Raw genomic sequence first — 18,980 nt, 5'->3', positions numbered from 1 at the left:
ATTGTTAACACACTACATGATACTCACCAGGGGGTAATTATTGCATAGACAATTTATACCTGCCTACCATATTTCATTAATACACATTGTCGGTACATCCAAGGTAGCTTATTGTTAACACACTACATAATACTTTACAGGGGGGTAAATATTCCTTGGGCAAATTATACCCCCTCTCATATTTCATTAAATACACATTGTCGGTACATCCAAGGTAGCTTATTGTTAAAACAGTACATAATAATCCACATGGGGGTAATTTTTGCCTAGGCAATTTATACCCACCTCCCACATTTCATTAAATATTAGTTGTCGGTACATCAAAAGTGGCTTATTGTTAACACAAAAAATTATACTCCACAGGGGGTAATTATTACCTAAGCAATATATACCCCTCCCATATTTCATTAAATATTAGTTGTTGGTACATCAAAGGTGGCTTATTGTTAACACACTACATAATACTCTACAGGGGGGTAATTATTGCCTAGGCAATTTATACCCTCTCCCATATTTCATTAAATACTAGTTGTCCTTACATCAAAGGTGGATTATTGTTAACACACTACATAATACTCTACAGGAGGGTAATTATTGCCTAGGCAATTTTTACCTCCCTTCCATATTTCATTAAATACTAGTTGTCGGCTCATCAAATGTGGCTTGTTGTTAACACACTACATAATTCTCCACAAGAGGATAATTATTGCCTAGGCAATTTATATCTCCCTACGATATTTCATTAAATACTAGTTGTCGGCTCATCAAATGTGGCTTGTTGTTAACACACTACATAATACTCTACAGGGGGGTAATTATTGCCTAGGTAATTTATACCTCCCTACCATATTTTATTAAATACTAGTTGTTGGTACATCAAAAGTGGCTTATTGTTAACACACAACATTATACTCCACAGGGGGTAATTATTACCTAAGCAATTTATACCCCCTCCCATATTTCATTAAATATTAGTTGTTGGTACATCAAATGTGGCTTATTGTTAACACACTACATAATACTCTACAGGGGGTAATTATTGCCGAGGCAATTTATACCCTCTCCCATATTTCATTAAATACTAGTTGTCCGTACATCAAAGGTGGGTTATTGTTAACACACTAGATAATACTCTACAGGGGGTAATTATTGCCTAGGCAATTTTTACCCCCTTCCATATTTCATTAAATACTAGTTGTCGGCTCATCAAATGTGGCTTATTGTTAACACACTACATAAAAATCTACAGGTGGTAATTATTACCTAGGCAATTTATACCCCCCTCCAATATTTCATTAAATACTAGTTGTCTGTTTATCAAAGGTGGCTTTTTCTTAACACACTACATAATACTCCACTGTGGGTAATTATTGCCTAGGCAATTTATACCCCCTCCCATATTTCATTAAATACACATTGTCGGTACAACAAAGGTGGCTTATTGTTAACACACTACACAATACTCTACAGGGGGGTAATTATTGCCTAGGCAAGTTATACCCGACATATTTCATTAAATACTATGTTCTGTACATGAAAGGTAGCTTATTGCTAACACACTACCCAATAATCTACAGGGGGTAAATTATTGCCTATGCAATTTATACCTCCCTACCATATTTCATTAAAAACTAGTTGTCGGTACATCAAAGGTGGCTTATTGTTTAAACACTACATTATACTCTACAGGGGGTAATTATTGCCTAGGCAATTTATACCTCAGTAATATATTTCATTAAATACTAGTTGTCGGTACATCAAAGGTAGTTAATTGCTAACACACTGCATAATACTCAACAGGTGGTTAATTATTGCCTATGGAATTTATACCCCCTCCCATATTTCATTAAATACACATTGTCTGTACATGAAAGGTGGCTTATTGTTAACACACTGCATAATACTCAACACGGGGAAATTATAACCCAGGAAATTTATACCCCCTCCCATATTTCATTAAATACTAGTTGTCGGTACATCAAAGGTAGCTTATTTCTAACACACTACATAATACTCTACAGGGGGGTAATTATTGCCTATGCAATTTATACCTCCCTACCATATTTTATTAATACACATTGTCGGTACATCCAAGGTAGCTTATTGTTAACACACTACATAATACTTTACAGGGGGGTAATTATTTCTAGGCAAATTATACCCCCTCTCATATTTCATTAAATACACATTGTCGGTACATCCAAGGTAGCTTATTGTTAACACAGTACATAATAATCCACATGGGGGTAATTATTGCCTAGGCAATTTATACCCACCTCCCACATTTCATTAAATATTAGTGGTCGGTACATCAAAAGTGGCTTATTGTTAACACACATTATACTTCACAGGGGGTAATTATTACCTAAGCAATTTATACCCCCTCCCATATTTCATTAAATATTAGTTTTTGGTACATCAAGGTGGCTTATTGTTAACACACTACATAATACTCTACAGAGGGGTAATTATTGCTAAGGCAATTTATAATCTCTCCCATATTTCATTAAATACTAGTTGTCCGTACATCAAAGATAGGTTATTGTTAACACACTACATAATACTCTACAGGGGGTAATTATTGCCTAGGCAATTTTTACCTCCCTTATATATTTCATTAAATACTAGTTGTCGGCTGATCAAATGTGGCTTGTTGTTAACACACTACATAATACTCTACAGGTGGGTAATTATTGCCTAGGCAATTTATACCTCCCTACGATATTTCATTAAATACTAGTTGACGGTACATCAATTGTGGCTTATTGTTAACACATTACATAATACACTACAGGGGGGTAATTATTGCCTAGGCAGTTTATACCTCCCTACCATACTTCATTAAATACACATTGTCGGTTCATCAAAGGTAGCTTATTGTTAACACATTGCATAATACTCAGCAGGGGGGTAATTATTGCCAAAGCAATTTATACGTATCTAAAATATTTCATTAAATAGTATTTTGCGGTACATCAAAGGTGGTTTATGTTAACACACTGCATAATACTCTACAGGGGGATAATTATTGCCTAGGCTATTTATACCTCCCTACAATATTTCATTAAATACTTATTGTCGGTATATAAAAGGTGGCTTATTGTTAACACACTACATAATACTCTACAGGGGTAATTATTGCCTAGGCAATTTATACTCCCTCCCATATTTGCTGAAATACACATTGTCGGTACATCCAAGGTAGCTTATTGTTAACACAGAACATAATACTCCACGGGGGGTAATTATTGCCTAGGCAATTTATACCCCCTCCAATATTTCATTAAAAACTAGTTGTCGGTACATCAAATGTGGCTTATTGTTAACACACTACATAATACTCTATAGGGGAGTAATTATTGCCTAGGCAAGTTATACCCCCCATATTTAATTAAATACTAGTTGTCTGTACATCAAAGGTAGCTTACTGCTAACACACTACGTAATACTCTACAGGGGAGTAATTATTGCCTAGGCAATTTATACCTCAAAACGATATTTCATTAAACACACATTGTCGGTATATCAAAGGTGGCTTGTTGTTAACACACTACATAATGCTCTACAGGGGGAAATTATTGCCTAGGCTATTTATACCTCAATAAGATATTTCATTAAACACACATTGTCGGTATATCAAAGGTGGCTTGTTGTTAACACACTACATAATGCTCTACAGGGGGGAATTATTGCCTAGGCTATTTATACCTCCCTACCATATTTCATTAAATACATATTGTCGGTATATAAAAGGTGGCTTATTGTTAACACACTACATAATACTCTACAGGGGTAATTATTGCCTAGGCAATTTATACTCCCTCCCATATTTCATGAAATACACATTGTCGGTACATCCAAGGTAGCTTATTGTTAACACACTACATAATACTCCACAGGTGGTAATTTATGCCTATGCAATTTATACCCCCTCCCATATTTCATTAAATACTAGTTGTCGGTACATCAAAGGTGGCTTACTGTTAACACACTACATAATACTCTACAGGGGGGAAATTATTGCCTAGGCAAGATATACCCCCCATATTTCATTAAATACTTGTTGTCTGTACATCAAAGGTAGCTTACTGCTAACATACTACATAATACTCTACAGGGGAGTAATTATTGTCTATTCAATTTATTCCTCCCTACCATATTTCATTAAATACACATTGTCGGCTCATCAAGGGTGGTATATTGTTAGCACATTGCATAATACTCAGCAGGGGAGTAACTATTGGCTAGGAAATTTATACCCCTTGCCATATTTCATTAAATACTAGTTGTCGGTACATCAAAGGTTGCTCATTGTTAACACACTACATAATACTCAAGGGGGGGGTAGTTATTCCCTAGGCAATTTATATCTCTTTACGACATTTCATTAAATACACATTGTCAGTACATCAAAGGTGGCTTACTATTAACCCTTTGCATAATACAAAGCAGGGGGTAATTATTGCCTAGGCAATTTACACCTCCCTACGATATTTCATTAAATACTAGTTGTCGGTACATCAAAGGTGGCTTATTGTTAACACACTACATAATACTCTACAGTGGGGTAATTATTGCCTAGGCAATTTATACCTCAGTACTATATTTCATTAAATAATAGTTGTCGGTACATCAAAGGTAGTTTATTGCTAACACACTGCACAATACTCAACAGGGGGTAAATTATTGCCTACTGAGTTTATACCCCCTCCCATATTTCATTAAATACACATTGTCGGTAGATGAAAAGTGGCTTACTGTTAACACACTGCATAATACTCAACAGGGGGAAATTATTGCCTAGGCAATTTATACCTCCCTCCCATACTTCATTAAATACTAGTTGTCGGTACATCAACGGTAGCTTATTGCTAACACACTACTTAATACTCTACAGGAGGTAATAATTGCCTAGGCAAATTGAACCTCCTCCAATATTTCATTAAATACACATTGTCGGTACATCCAAGGTAGCTTATTGTTAACACAGTACATAATAATCCACATGGGAGTAATTATTGCCTAGGCAATTTATACCCATCTCCCACATTTCATTTAATATTAGTTGTCGGTACATCAAAAGTGGCTTATTGTTAACACACAACATTATATTCCACAGGGGGTAATTATTACCTAAGCAATTTATACCCCCTTCCATATTTCATTAAATATTAGTTGTTGGTACATCAAAGGTGGCTTATTGTTAACACACTACATAATACTCTACAGGGGGGTAATTATTGCCAAGGCAATTTATACCCTCTCCCATATTTCATTAAATACTAGTTGTCCGTACATCAAAGGTGGCTTATTGTTAACACACTATATAATACTCCACAGGGGGGTAATTATTGCCTAGGCAATATTTACCCTCTTCCATATTTCATTAAATACTAGTTGTCGGCTCATCAAATGTGGCCTTTTGTTAACACTACATAATACTCTACAGGGGGTAATTATTGCTTAGGCAATTTATACCTCCCTACGATATTTCATTAAATATTAGTTGTCGGTACATCAAAAGTGGCATATTGTTAACACACTACATAATACTCTACCGGGGGGTAATTAATGCCTAGGCAGTTTTTACCTCCCTACCATACTTCATTAAAAACACATTTTCGGTACATCACAGGTAGCTCATTGTTAACACATTGCATAAAACTCAGCAGGGGGATAACTATTACCAAGGCAATTTATACGTCTCTAAAATATTACATTACATACTATTTTGCGGTACATCAAAGATGGTTTATTGTTAACACACTGCATAATATTCTACAGGGGGTAATTATTGCCTAGGCAATTTATACCTCGCTACATTTCATTAAACACACATTGTCGGTACATCAAAGGTGGCTTGTTGTTAACACACTACATGATGCTCTACAGGGGGAAATTATTGCCTAGGGAATTTATACCTCCCTACCTTATTTCATTAAATATTAGTTTTCGGTACATCAGAGGTGGCTTATTGTTAAAACACTACATAATATTCTACAGGGGGTGATTATTGCCTAGTCAATTTATACCCCAATCCCATATTTCATTAAATACACATTGTCCGTACATCCAAGGTAGCTTATTGTTAACACACTACATAATACTCCACAGGGGGGTAATTTTTGCCTAGGCAATTTATAACCTCTCCCATATTTCATTAAATACACATTGTTTGTACATCAAAGGTGGCTTATTGTTAACACACTACATAACACTCTACAGGGGGTAATTATTGCCTAGGCAATTTATACCTCCCTACCATATTTCATTAAATACACATTGTCGGTACATCAAAGGTGGCTTATTGTTAACACACAATATAATACTCTACAGGGGGGTAAGTATTGCCTAGGCAATTTTTGCTCCCTTCACATATTTAATTAAATATTAGTTGTCGGTACATCAAAGGTGGCTTATTGTTAACACACAATATAATACTCTACAGGGAGGTAAGTATTGCCTAGGCAATTTTTGCTCCCCTCACATATTTAATTGAATATTAGTTGTCAGTACACAAAGGGGGCTTATTGTTAACACACTACTTGATACTCACCAGGGGTAATTATTGCTTAGACAATTTATACCTACCCTGCCATATATCATTAATACACATTGTCGGTATATCCAAGGTAGTTTATTGTTAACACACTACATAATACTTTACAGGGGGGTAATTATTCCTTGGGCAAATTATACCCGCTCCTATATTTCATTAAATACACATTGTCGGTACATCCAAGGTAGCTTATTGTTAACACAGTACATAATAATCCACATGGGGGTAATTATTGCCTAGGCAATTTATACCCACCTCCCACATTACATTAAATATTACTTGTCTGTACATCAAAAGTGGCTTATTGTTAACACACAACATAATACTCCACAGGGGGTAATTATTACCTAAGCAATTTATACCCCTCTCATATTTCATTAAATATTAGATGTTGGTACATCAAAGGTGGCTCATTGTTAACACACTACATAATGCTCTACAGGGGGGAAATTATTGCCCAGGCAATTTACACAATCTCCCATATTTCATTAAATACTAGTTATCGGCTCATCAAATATGGCTTGTTGTTAACACACTACATAATACTCTACAGGGGATAATTATTGCCTAGGCAATTTATACCTGCCTACGATGTTTCATTAAATACTAGTTGTCGGTACATCAAAGGTGGCTTATTGTTAACACAATACAAAATACTCTACAGGGGGTTAATTATTGCTTAGGCAGTTTATAACTCCCTACCATACTTCATTAAATACACATTGTCGGTACATCAAAGGTAGCTTATTGTTAACACATTGCATAATACACAGCAGGGGGAAAATTATTGCTAAAGCAATTTATTCTTCTCAAAAATATTTCATTAAATACTACTTTGCGGTACATCAAAGGTGGCTTATTGTTAACACACTGCATAATACTCTACAGGGGGGTAGTTATTGCCTAGGCAATATATACCTCCCTACGATATTTCATTAAACACACATTGTCGGTATATCAAAGGTGGCTTGCTGTTAACACACTACATAATGCTCTACAGGGTGGAATTATTGCCTAGGCAATTTATACCTCCCTACCATATTTCATTAAATATTAGTTGTCGTTACATCAAAGGAGGCATATTGTTAACACACTACATAATACTCTACAGTGGGGTAATTATTGCCAAGGCAAGTCATAACCCCCATGTTTCATTAAATACTTCTTGTCTGTACATCAAAGGTAGCTTATTGCTAACACAGTACATAATACTCTACACGGGGGTAATTATTGCCTATACAAGTTATACATCCCTACCATACTTCATTAAATACACATTGTCGGCTTATCAAGGGTGGTTTACTGTTAACACACTGCACAATTATCTACAGGTGGGTAACTATTGCCTAAGCAATTTATATCTCCCTACCATATTTCATTAAATACACATTGTCGGTACATCAATGGTGGCTTATTGTTAACACTTTGCATAATACTTAGCAGGGGAGTAACTATTGGCTAGGCAATTTATACCCCCTCCCATATTTCATTAAATACTAGTTGTCGGCACATCAAAGGTGGCTTATTGTTAACACACTACATAATACTCTACAGTGGGGTAATTATTGCCTAGGCAATTTATACCTCAGTACTATATTTCATTAAATACTAGTTGTCGGTACATCAAAAGTAGCTTATTGCTAACACACTGCATAATACTAGACAGGGGGTAATTATTGCCTAGGGAATTTATACCCCCTCCCAATTTTCATTAAATACACATTGTCGGTACATCAAAGGTTGCTCATTGTTAACACACTACATAATACTCAAAGGGGGGTAATTATTTCCTAAGCAATTTATATCTCCCTACGACATTTCATTAAATACACATTGTCGGTACATCAAAGGTGGCTTGCTATTAACACATTGCATAACACTCAGCAGGGGGTGATTATTGCCTAGGCAATTTACACCTCCCTACGATATTTCATTAAATACTAGTTTTCGGTACATCAAATGTGGCTTATTGTTAACACACTACATAATACTCTACAGTGGGTAATTATTGCCTAGGCAATTTATACCCTCTCCCATATTTCATTAAATACTAGTTGTCCGTACATCAAAGGTGGGTTATTGTTAACACACTAGATAATACTCTACAGGGGGTAATTATTGCCTAGGCAATTTATAACCCCTCCCATATTTCATTAAATGCACATTGTTTGTACATCAAAGGTGGCTTATTGTTAACACATTACATAATACTCTACAGGGGGTAATTATTGCCTAGGCAATTTATACCTCAATACCATATTTCATTAAATACACATTGTCGGTACATCAAAGGTGGCTTATTGTTAACACACAATATAATACTCTACAGGGGGATAAGTATTGCCTAGGCAATTTTTGCTCCCCTCACATATTTAATTAAATATTAGTTGTCGGTACATCAAAGATGGCTTAATGTTAACACACAATATAATACTCTACAGGGGGGTAAGTATTGCCTAGGCAATTTTTGCTCCCCTCACATATTTAATTCAATATTAGTTGTCAGTACACAAAGGGGGCTTATTGTTAACACACTACTTGATACTCACCAGGGGTAATTATTGCTTAGACAATTTATACCTACCCTGCCATATTTCATTAATACACATTGTCGGTACATCCAAGGTAGCTTATTGTTAACACACTACATAATACTTTACAGGGGGGTAATTATTCCTTAGGCAAATTATACCCCCTCCCATATTTCATTAAATACACATTGTCGGTACATCCAAGGTAGCTTATTGTTAACACAGTACATAATAATCCACATGGGGGTAATTATTGCCTAGGCAATTTATACCCACCTCCCACATTTCATTAAATATTAGTTGTCGGTACATCAAAAGTGGCTTATTGTTAACACAAAAAATTATACTCAACAGGGGGTAATTATTACCTAAGCAATATATACCCCTCCCATATTTCATTAAATATTAGTTGTTGGTACATCAAAGGTGGCTTATTGTTAACACACTACATAATACTCTACATTGGGGTAATTATTGCCTAGGCAATTTATACCCTCTCCCATATTTCATTAAATACTAGTTGTCCTTACGTCAAAGGTGGGTTATTGTTAACACACTACATAATACTCTACAGGAGGGTAATTATTGCCTAGGCAATTTATACCCTCTCCCATATTTCATTAAATAATAGTTGTCCGTACATCAAAGGTGGGTTATTGTTAACACACTAGATAATACTCTACAGGGGGTAATTATTGCCTAGGCAATTTTTACCTCCCTTCCATATTTCATTAAATACTAGTTGTCGGCTCATCAAATGTGGCTTATTGTTAACACACTACATAATACTCTACAGGTGGTAATTAATACCTAGGCAATTTATACCCCCCTCCAGTATTTCATTAAATACTAGTTGTCTGTTTATCAAAGGTGGCTTTTTCTTAACACACTACATAATACTCCACAGGGGGTAATTATTGCCTAGGCAATTTATACCCCCTCCCATATTTCATTAAATGCACATTGTCGGTACATCAAAGGTGGCTTATTGTTAACACACTACACAATACTCTACAGGGGGGTAATTATTGCCTAGGCAAGTTATACCCCCCATATTTCATTAAATACTAGTTGTCTGTACATCAAAGGTAGCTTATTGCTAACACACTACCCAATACTCTACAGGGGGTAAATTATTGCCTATGCAATTTATACCTCCCTACCATATCTCATTAAATACACATTGTCGGTACATCAATGGTGGCTTATTGTTAACACATTGCATAATACTCAGCAGGGGAGTAACTATTGGCTAGGCAATTTATACCCCCTCCCATATTTCATTAAATACTGGTTGTCGGTACATCAAAGGTTGCTCATTGTCAACACACTACATAATACTCAAAGCGGTGGGGGTAATTATTGCCTAGGCAATTTATATCTCCCTACGACGTTTCATTAAATACACATTGTCGGTACATCAAAGATGGCTTACTATTAACACATTGCATAATACTCAGCGGGGGGTAATTATTGCTTAGGCAATTTACACCTCCCTACGATATTTCATTAAATACTAGTTGTCGGTACATCAAAGGTGGCTTATTGTTAACACAGTACTTGATACTCACCAGGGGGTAATTATTGCCTAGGCAATTTATACCCCCATTCCATATTTCATTAAATACTAGTTGTCAGTACATGAAAGGTGGCTTTTTCTTAACACACTACATAACACTCAACAGCGGGTAATTATTGCCTAGGCAATTTTATGCCTCCCTAACATATTTCATTAAATACACATTGTCGGAACATCAAAGGTTGCTTATTTTAACACACTACATAATATTCCACAGGGGGGTAACTATTGCGTAGCGAATTTATACCCCCTTCCATATTTCATTAAATACTAGTTGTCGGTACATCAAAGGTTGCTTATTGTTAACACACTACATAATACTCTACTGGGGGGTAATTATTGCCTAGGTAATTTACACCTCTCTACGATATTTCATTAAATACTAGTTGTCGGTACATCAAAGGTGGCTTATTGTTAACACACTACATAATACTCTACAGTGGGGTAATTATTGCTTAGGCAATTTATACCTCAGTACTATGTTTAATTAAATACTAGTTGTCGGTACATCAAAGGTAGCTTATTGCTAACACACTGCATAATACACAACAGGGGGGTAATTATTGCCTATGGAATTTATACCCCCTCCCAAATTTCATTAAATAGACATTGTCGGTACATGAAATGTGGCTTATTGTTAACACACTGCATAATACTCAACAGGGGGGAAATTATTGCCTAGGCAATTTATACCCCCTCCAATATTTCATTAAATACTAGTGGTCGGTACATCAAAGGTAGATTATTGCTAACACACTACATAATACTCTACAGGGGGTGATTATTCCCTAGGCAAATTATACCCCCTCCCATATTTCATTAAATACACATTGTCGGTACATCCAAGGTAGCTTTATGTTAACACAGTACATAATAATACACATTTGGGTAATTATTGCCTAGGCAATTTATACCCACCTCCCACATTACATTAAATATTACTTGTCTGTACATCAAAAGTGGCTTATTGTTAACACACAACATAATACTCCACAGGGGGTAATTATTACCTAAGCAATTTATACCCCTCTCATATTTCATTAAATATTAGTTGTTGGTACATCAAAGGTGGCTCATTGTTAACACACTACATAATGCTCTACAGGGGGAAATTATTGCCCAGGCAATTTACACAATCTCCCATATTTCATTAAATACTAGTTATCGGCTCATCAAATATGGCTTGTTGTTAACACACTACATAATACTCTACAGGGGATAATTATTGCCTAGGCAATTTATACCTGCCTACGATATTTCATTAAATACTAGTTGTCGGTACATCAAAGCTGGCTTATTGTTAACACAATACAAAATACTCTACAGGGGGTTAATTATTGCCTAGGCAGTTTATAACTCCCTACCATACTTCATTAAATACACATTGTCGGTACATCAAAGGTAGCTTATTGTTAACACATTGCATAATACACAGCAGGGGGATAATTATTGCTAAAGCAATTTATTCTTCTCAAAAATATTTCATTAAATACTACTTTGCGGTACATCAAAGGTGGCTTATTGTTAACACACTGCATAATACTCTACAGGGGGGTAGTTATTGCCTAGGCAATATATACCTCCCTACGATATTTCATTAAACACACATTGTCGGTACATCAAAGGTGGCTTGCTGTTAACACACTACATAATGCTCTACAGGGGGGAATTATTGCCTAGGCAATTTATACCTCCCTACCATATTTCATTAAATATTAGTTGTCGTTACATCAAAGGAGGCATATTGTTAACACACTACATAATACTCTACAGTGGGGTAATTATTGCCAAGGCAAGTCATACCCCCCATATTTCATTAAATACTACTTGTCTGTACATCAAAGGTAGCTTATTGCTAACACAGTACATAATACTCTACACGGGGGTAAATATTGCCTATGCAAGTTATACATCCCTACCATACTTCATTAAATACACATTGTCGGCTTATCAAGGGTGGTTTACTGTTAACACACTGCACAATTATCTACAGGTGGGTAACTATTGCCTAAGCAATTTATATCTCCCTACCATATTTCATTAAATACACATTGTCGGTACATCAATGGTGGCTTATTGTTAACACTTTGCATAATACTTAGCAGGGGAGTAACTATTGGCTAGGCAATTTATACCCCCTCGCATATTTCATGAAATACTAGTTGTCGGTACATCAAAGGTGGCTTATTGTTAACACACTACATAATACTCTACAGTGGGGTAATTATTGCCTAGGCAATTTATACCTCAGTACTATATTTCATTAAATACTAGTTGTCGGTACATCAAAAGTAGCTTATTGCTAACACACTGCATAATACTAAACAGGGGGGTAATTATTGCCTAGGGAATATATACCCCCTCCCAAATTTCATTAAATACACATTGTCGGTACATCAAAGGTTTCTCATTGTTAACACACTACATAATACTCAAAGGGGGGTAATTATTGCCTAGGCAATTTATATCTCCCTACGACATTTCATTAATCACACATTGTCGGTACATCAAAGGTGGCTTGCTATTAACACATTGCATAATACTCAGCAGGGGGTGATTATTGCCTAGGCAATTTACACCTCCCTACGATATTTCATTAAATACTAGTTGTCGGTACATCAAAGGTGGCTTATTGTTAACACACTACATAATACTCTACAGTGGGGTAACTATTGCCTAGGCAATTTATACTTCAGTACTATATTTCATTTAATACTAGTTGTCGGTACATCAAAGGTAGCTTATTGCTAACACACTGCATAATACTCAACAGGGGGGTGATTATTGCCTAGGGAATTTATACCCCCTCCTAAATTTCATTAAATACACATTGTCGGTACATCAAAGTTTGCTCATTGTTAACACACTACATAATACTCAAAGGGGGGTAATTATTGCCTAGGCAATTTATATCTCCCTACGACATTTCATTAAATACACATTGTCTGTACATCAAAGGTGGCTTGCTGTTAACACATTGCATAATACTCAGCAGGGGGTGATTATTGCCTAGGCAATTTACACCTCCCTACGATATTTCATTAAATACTAGTTGTCGGTACATCAAAGGTGGCTTATTGTTAACACACTACATAATACTCTACAGTGGGGTTACTATTGCCTAGGCAATTTATACCTCAGTACTATATTTCATTAAATACTAGTTGTCGGTACATCAAAGGTAGCTTATTGCTAACACACTGCATAATACTCAACAGGGGGGTGATTATTGCCTGGGGAATTTATACCCCCTGCCAAATTTCATTAAATACACATTGTCGGTACATCAAAGGTTGCTCATTGTTAACACACTACATAATACTCAAAGGGGGGTAATTATTGCCTAGGGAATTTATATCTCCCTACGACATTTCATTAAATACACATTGTCGGTACGTCAAAGGTGGCTTGCTATTAACACATTGCATAATACTCAGCGGGGGGTGATTATTGCCTAGGCAATTTACACCTCCCTACGATATTTCATTAAATACTAGTTGTCGGTACATGAAAGGTGGCTTATTGTTAACACACTACATAATACTCTACAGTGGGGTAATTATTGCCTAGGCAATTTATACCTCAGTATTATATTTCATTAAATACTAGTTGTCGGTACATCAAAGGAAGCTTATTGCTAACACACTGCATAATACTCAACATGGGGGTAATTATTGCCTAGGGAATTTATACCCCCTCTCATATTTCATTAAATACACATTGTCGGTACATCCAAGGTAGCTTATTATTAACAAACTACATAATACTCTACAGGGGGGTAATTATTGCCTAGGCAATTTTTGCCTCCCTTCAATATTTCATTAAATACTAGTTGTCGGCTCATCAAATGTGGCTTGTTGTTAAAACCCTACATAATACTCTACAAGGGGTAATTATTGCCTAGGCAGTTTATACCTCCCTTCCATACTTCATTAAATACACATTGTCGGTACATCAAAGGTAGCTTATTGTTAACACATTGCATAATACTCAGCAGGGGGATAATTATTGCCTAGGCAATTTATACCTCAGTATTATATTTCATTAAATACTAGTTGTCGGTACATCAAAGGAAGCTTATTGCTAACACACTGCATAATACTCAACATGGGGGTAATTATTGCCTAGGGAATTTATACCCCCTCTCATATTTCATTAAATACACATTGTCGGTACATCCAAGGTAGCTTATTATTAACAAACTACATAATACTCTACAGGGGGGTAATTATTGCCTAGGCAATTTTTGCCTCCCTTCAATATTTCATTAAATACTAGTTGTCGGCTCATCAAATGTGGCTTGTTGTTAAAACCCTACATAATACTCTACAAGGGGTAATTATTGCCTAGGCAGTTTATACCTCCCTTCCATACTTCATTAAATACACATTGTCGGTACATCAAAGGTAGCTTATTGTTAACACATTGCATAATACTCAGCAGGGGGATAATTATTGCCAAGGCAATTTATACGTCTCAAAAATTATTCATTAAGTACTACTTTGAGGTACATCAAAGGTGGCTTATTGTTAACACACTGCATAATACTCTACAGGGGGGTAATTATTGCCTAGGCAATTTATACCTCCCTACGATATTTCATTAAACACACATTGTCGGTACATCAAAGGTGGCTTGTTGTTAACACACTACATAATGCTCTACAGGGGGGAATTATTGCCTAGGCAATTTATACCTTCCTACCATATTTCATTAAATATTAGTTGGCGGTACATCAAAGGTGGCTTATTGTTAAAACATTACATAATATTCTACAGGGGGTAATTATTGCCTAGGCAATTTATACCTCCTCCCATATTTCATTCAATACACATTGTGGGTACATCAAAGGTGGCTTATTGTTAACAAACTACATAATGCTCCACAGGGGGGTAATTATTGCCTAGGGAATTTATACCCCCCTCCCATATTTAATTAAATATTAGTTGTCGGTACATCAAAGGTGGCTTATTGTTAACACACTACTTAATACTCTACAGGGGGGTAATTATTGCCTAGGCAATTTATACCCCCTACCATATTTCATTAAGTACACATTGTCGGTACATCAAAGGTGGCTTATTGTTAACACACAACATAGTACTGTACAGGGAATAATTATTACCTAAGCAATTTATACCCACTCCCATATTTCATGAAATACTAGTTGCCGGTACATCAAAGGTGGCTTATTGTTAACACACTGCATAATACTCACCAGGGGTAAAATTATTGCCTAGGCAATTTATACCACCTTCCCATATTTCATTAAATACTAGTTGTCGGTACATCAAAGGTAGCTTATTGTTGTAAACAAGATATTGTAAACAAGAATCTCAAAAGAAATGAAGTTGTAGCTAATCAAAATGAAAGAGGAATAACGGTGTTAAAATGGAATGATAAAAGAAAGGTTCTAGTTCTGTCGACCAAACATTCAGATGAAGTTGTAAATGTGCAGCGCAGATGCGGACAAATCGAGAAACCTAAGATGATAGTGGAATATAACAAAGCAAAATCATCTGTAGATATGTCAGATCAAATGGCGGCGTATTCATCTCCTCTAAGAAAAGCTTTGAAATGGTACCGCAAGCTGGCCTTCGAATTACTACTTTCTACATCAATGGTGAATGCCCTGATTTTGTACAAAGAAGTTACTGGAGATAATATAAAAGTTGTGGAATTCAGAAAATCAGTAATCCGTTACCTGGTCACTCAAAACATTCAACCAGCAGAAAAAGCAATTCCAATGTGCAGGCCCAGAAGATTTCGACACGAATTAAGAAGACGACAAGGAAAAGCAAAACAAACAAGAAAATACTGTAAAAACTGTTACAAAGAGAATACTACAGTGATGTCAAGGAAGTTGGCAGCAAATCGTACGAAGGAAGTAGTTACCTACTGCACAGGATGTGAAGGTGAACCAACGCTTTGTTTGAAGTGCTTCAACAAATGTCACAGAGATCTTTCCATGTAAATAAATGTTTATGTTAAGTTTACAAACATTCATAATGTAAGACACAATTTGCAATATATAAAACAAAATTTGATACTAAACAATTTACTGTATGTAACATTTTCTACGAATTTCACATAAAAATATTATTTATATTTTATGTAAGCATTATATATGTTATTTCTATCTTATGTAAGCACTATGTAACACAATATTGCTTCAGATATATATTACAATATGTAAAACAATATTTGTTTATTGAATAATGTATGGAAAATATAAATATCTCGCTCCGAAATTTATTGTGTTCTTGAAAGCAAAAATAGTAATTGGGGGAAAAGTTTAGTAGTGCACTTTCTTCTACAATCCATTGTGTGTACTCAGAAGCAAATTTAAAGTTTGTGCAGCAATTCAGTTCTATTGTTGAAATAAATAAAGAAACCATTGTTTTGTCGGTCACCAGTGACCGACGCGGCGGGTAGGGATTTCTTAGAATCGGGCACACGTGCCCGACGCGGCAGTCAACGTGTTAACAGATTGCATAATACTCGGCAGGGGGATAATTATTGCCTAGGCAATTTATACGTATCTACGATATCTCATTAAATACTAGTTGTCGGCTCATCAAAGGTGACTTATTGTGAACACACCAAATAATACTCTACAGGGAGTAATTATTGAATAAGCAATTTATACCTCCCTTCCATACTTCATTAAATACACATTGTCGGTACATCAAAGGTGGCTCATTGTTAACACATTGCATAATACTCAGCAGGGGATAATTATTACCTAGGCAATTTATACGTCTCAAAAATATTTCATTAAATACTACTTTGAGGTACATCAAAGGTGGCTTATTGTTAACACACTGCATAATACTCTACAGGGGGGTAATTATTGCCTAGGCAATTTCTACCTCCCTACCATATTTCATTAAATATTAGTTGACGGTACATCCAAGGTAGCATATTGTTAACACATTGCACAATACTCAGCAGGGGGATAATTATTGCTTAGGCAATTTATACGTATCTACGATATCTCGTTAAATACTAGTTGTCGGCTCATCAAAGATGACTTATTGTTAACACACTAAATAATACTCTACAGGGTGTAATTATTGGCTAAGCAATTTATACCTCCCTACCATATTTCATTAAATACACATTGTCGGTACATCAAAGATGGATTATTCTTAACATACTACATAATACTGAACAGGGGGGTAATTATTGCCTAGGCAATTTATACCTCCCCACCATATTTCATTAAATACACATTGTCGGTACATCAGAGGTAGCATATTGTTAACACATTGCATAATACTCAGCAGGGGATAATTATTGCCTAGGCAATTTATACGTATCTACGATATCTCATTAAATACTAGTTTTCGGCTCATCAAAGGTGGCTTATTGTTAAAACACTAAATAATACTCTACAGGGGGTAATTATTGCCTAAGCAATTTATACCTCCCTACCATATTTCATTAAATACACATTGTCGGTACATCAAAGGTGGATTATTCTTAACACACTACATAATACTGAACAGGGGGGTAATTATTGCCTAGGCAATTTATACCTCCCCACCATATTTCATTAAATACACGTTGTCGGTACATCAGAGGTAGCATATTGTTAACAGATTGCATAATACTCAGCTGGGGGATAATTATTGCCTAGGCAATTTATACGTATCTACGATATCTCATTAAATACTAGTTGTCGGTATATCAAAGGTGGCTTATTGTTAACACACTGCATAATACTCAACAGGGGGGTTATTACTGTTAGGCAATTTATACCTCCCTACGATATTTCATTAAATACACATTGTCGGTACATCAAAGGTGGCTTATTGTTAACACACTACATAATACTCTACAGGGGGAATTATTGCCTATGATATTTATACCTCCCTAGCATATTTCATTAAATACACATTGTCGGTAAATCAAAAGTGGCTTATTGTTAACACACTACATAATATTCTACAGGGGGGTAATTATTGCCTAGGCACTTTAAACCCCCTCCCATATTTCATTAAATACACATTGTCGGTACATCCATGGTAGCTTATTGTTAACACACTACACAATATTCGAAACGGGGGTAATTATTGCCTAGGCAATTTATACCCCCTCACATATTTTTCATTAAATACAAATTGTCGGTACATCAAAGGTGGCTTATTGTTAACACACTACATAATATTCTACAGGGGGTAATTATTGCCTAGGCAATTTATACATCCCTACCATATTTCATTAAATACACATTGTCGGTACATCAAAGTTGGCTTATTGTTAACACACTACATAATACTCTAAAGGGGGTAATTATTGCTTAGGC

At 35.7% G+C, this 18,980-nt stretch overlaps 1 protein-coding gene across 1 annotated transcript; it reads left to right on the top strand.

The window, feature by feature from the left end:
* The first annotated feature begins 16,157 nt into the window (after positions 1-16,157).
* Positions 16,158-16,643, top strand: LOC145685183 (uncharacterized). Its single transcript, XM_081757539.1, has one exon. It carries the CDS (start codon positions 16,158-16,160, stop codon positions 16,641-16,643), a length of 486 nt encoding a protein of 161 aa, XP_081613665.1.
* The last annotated feature ends 2,337 nt before the right edge of the window (positions 16,644-18,980 follow it).

The sequence above is a fragment of the Thermobia domestica genome, chromosome 5 (genome assembly GCF_964235325.1).
Source record: "Thermobia domestica chromosome 5, izTheDome1.hap1.1, whole genome shotgun sequence".
Lineage (NCBI taxonomy): Eukaryota > Metazoa > Arthropoda > Insecta > Zygentoma > Lepismatidae > Thermobia > Thermobia domestica.
The sequence above is the reverse complement of the archived record's forward strand: the minus strand, read 5'-3'. Positions and strand labels throughout refer to the sequence as shown.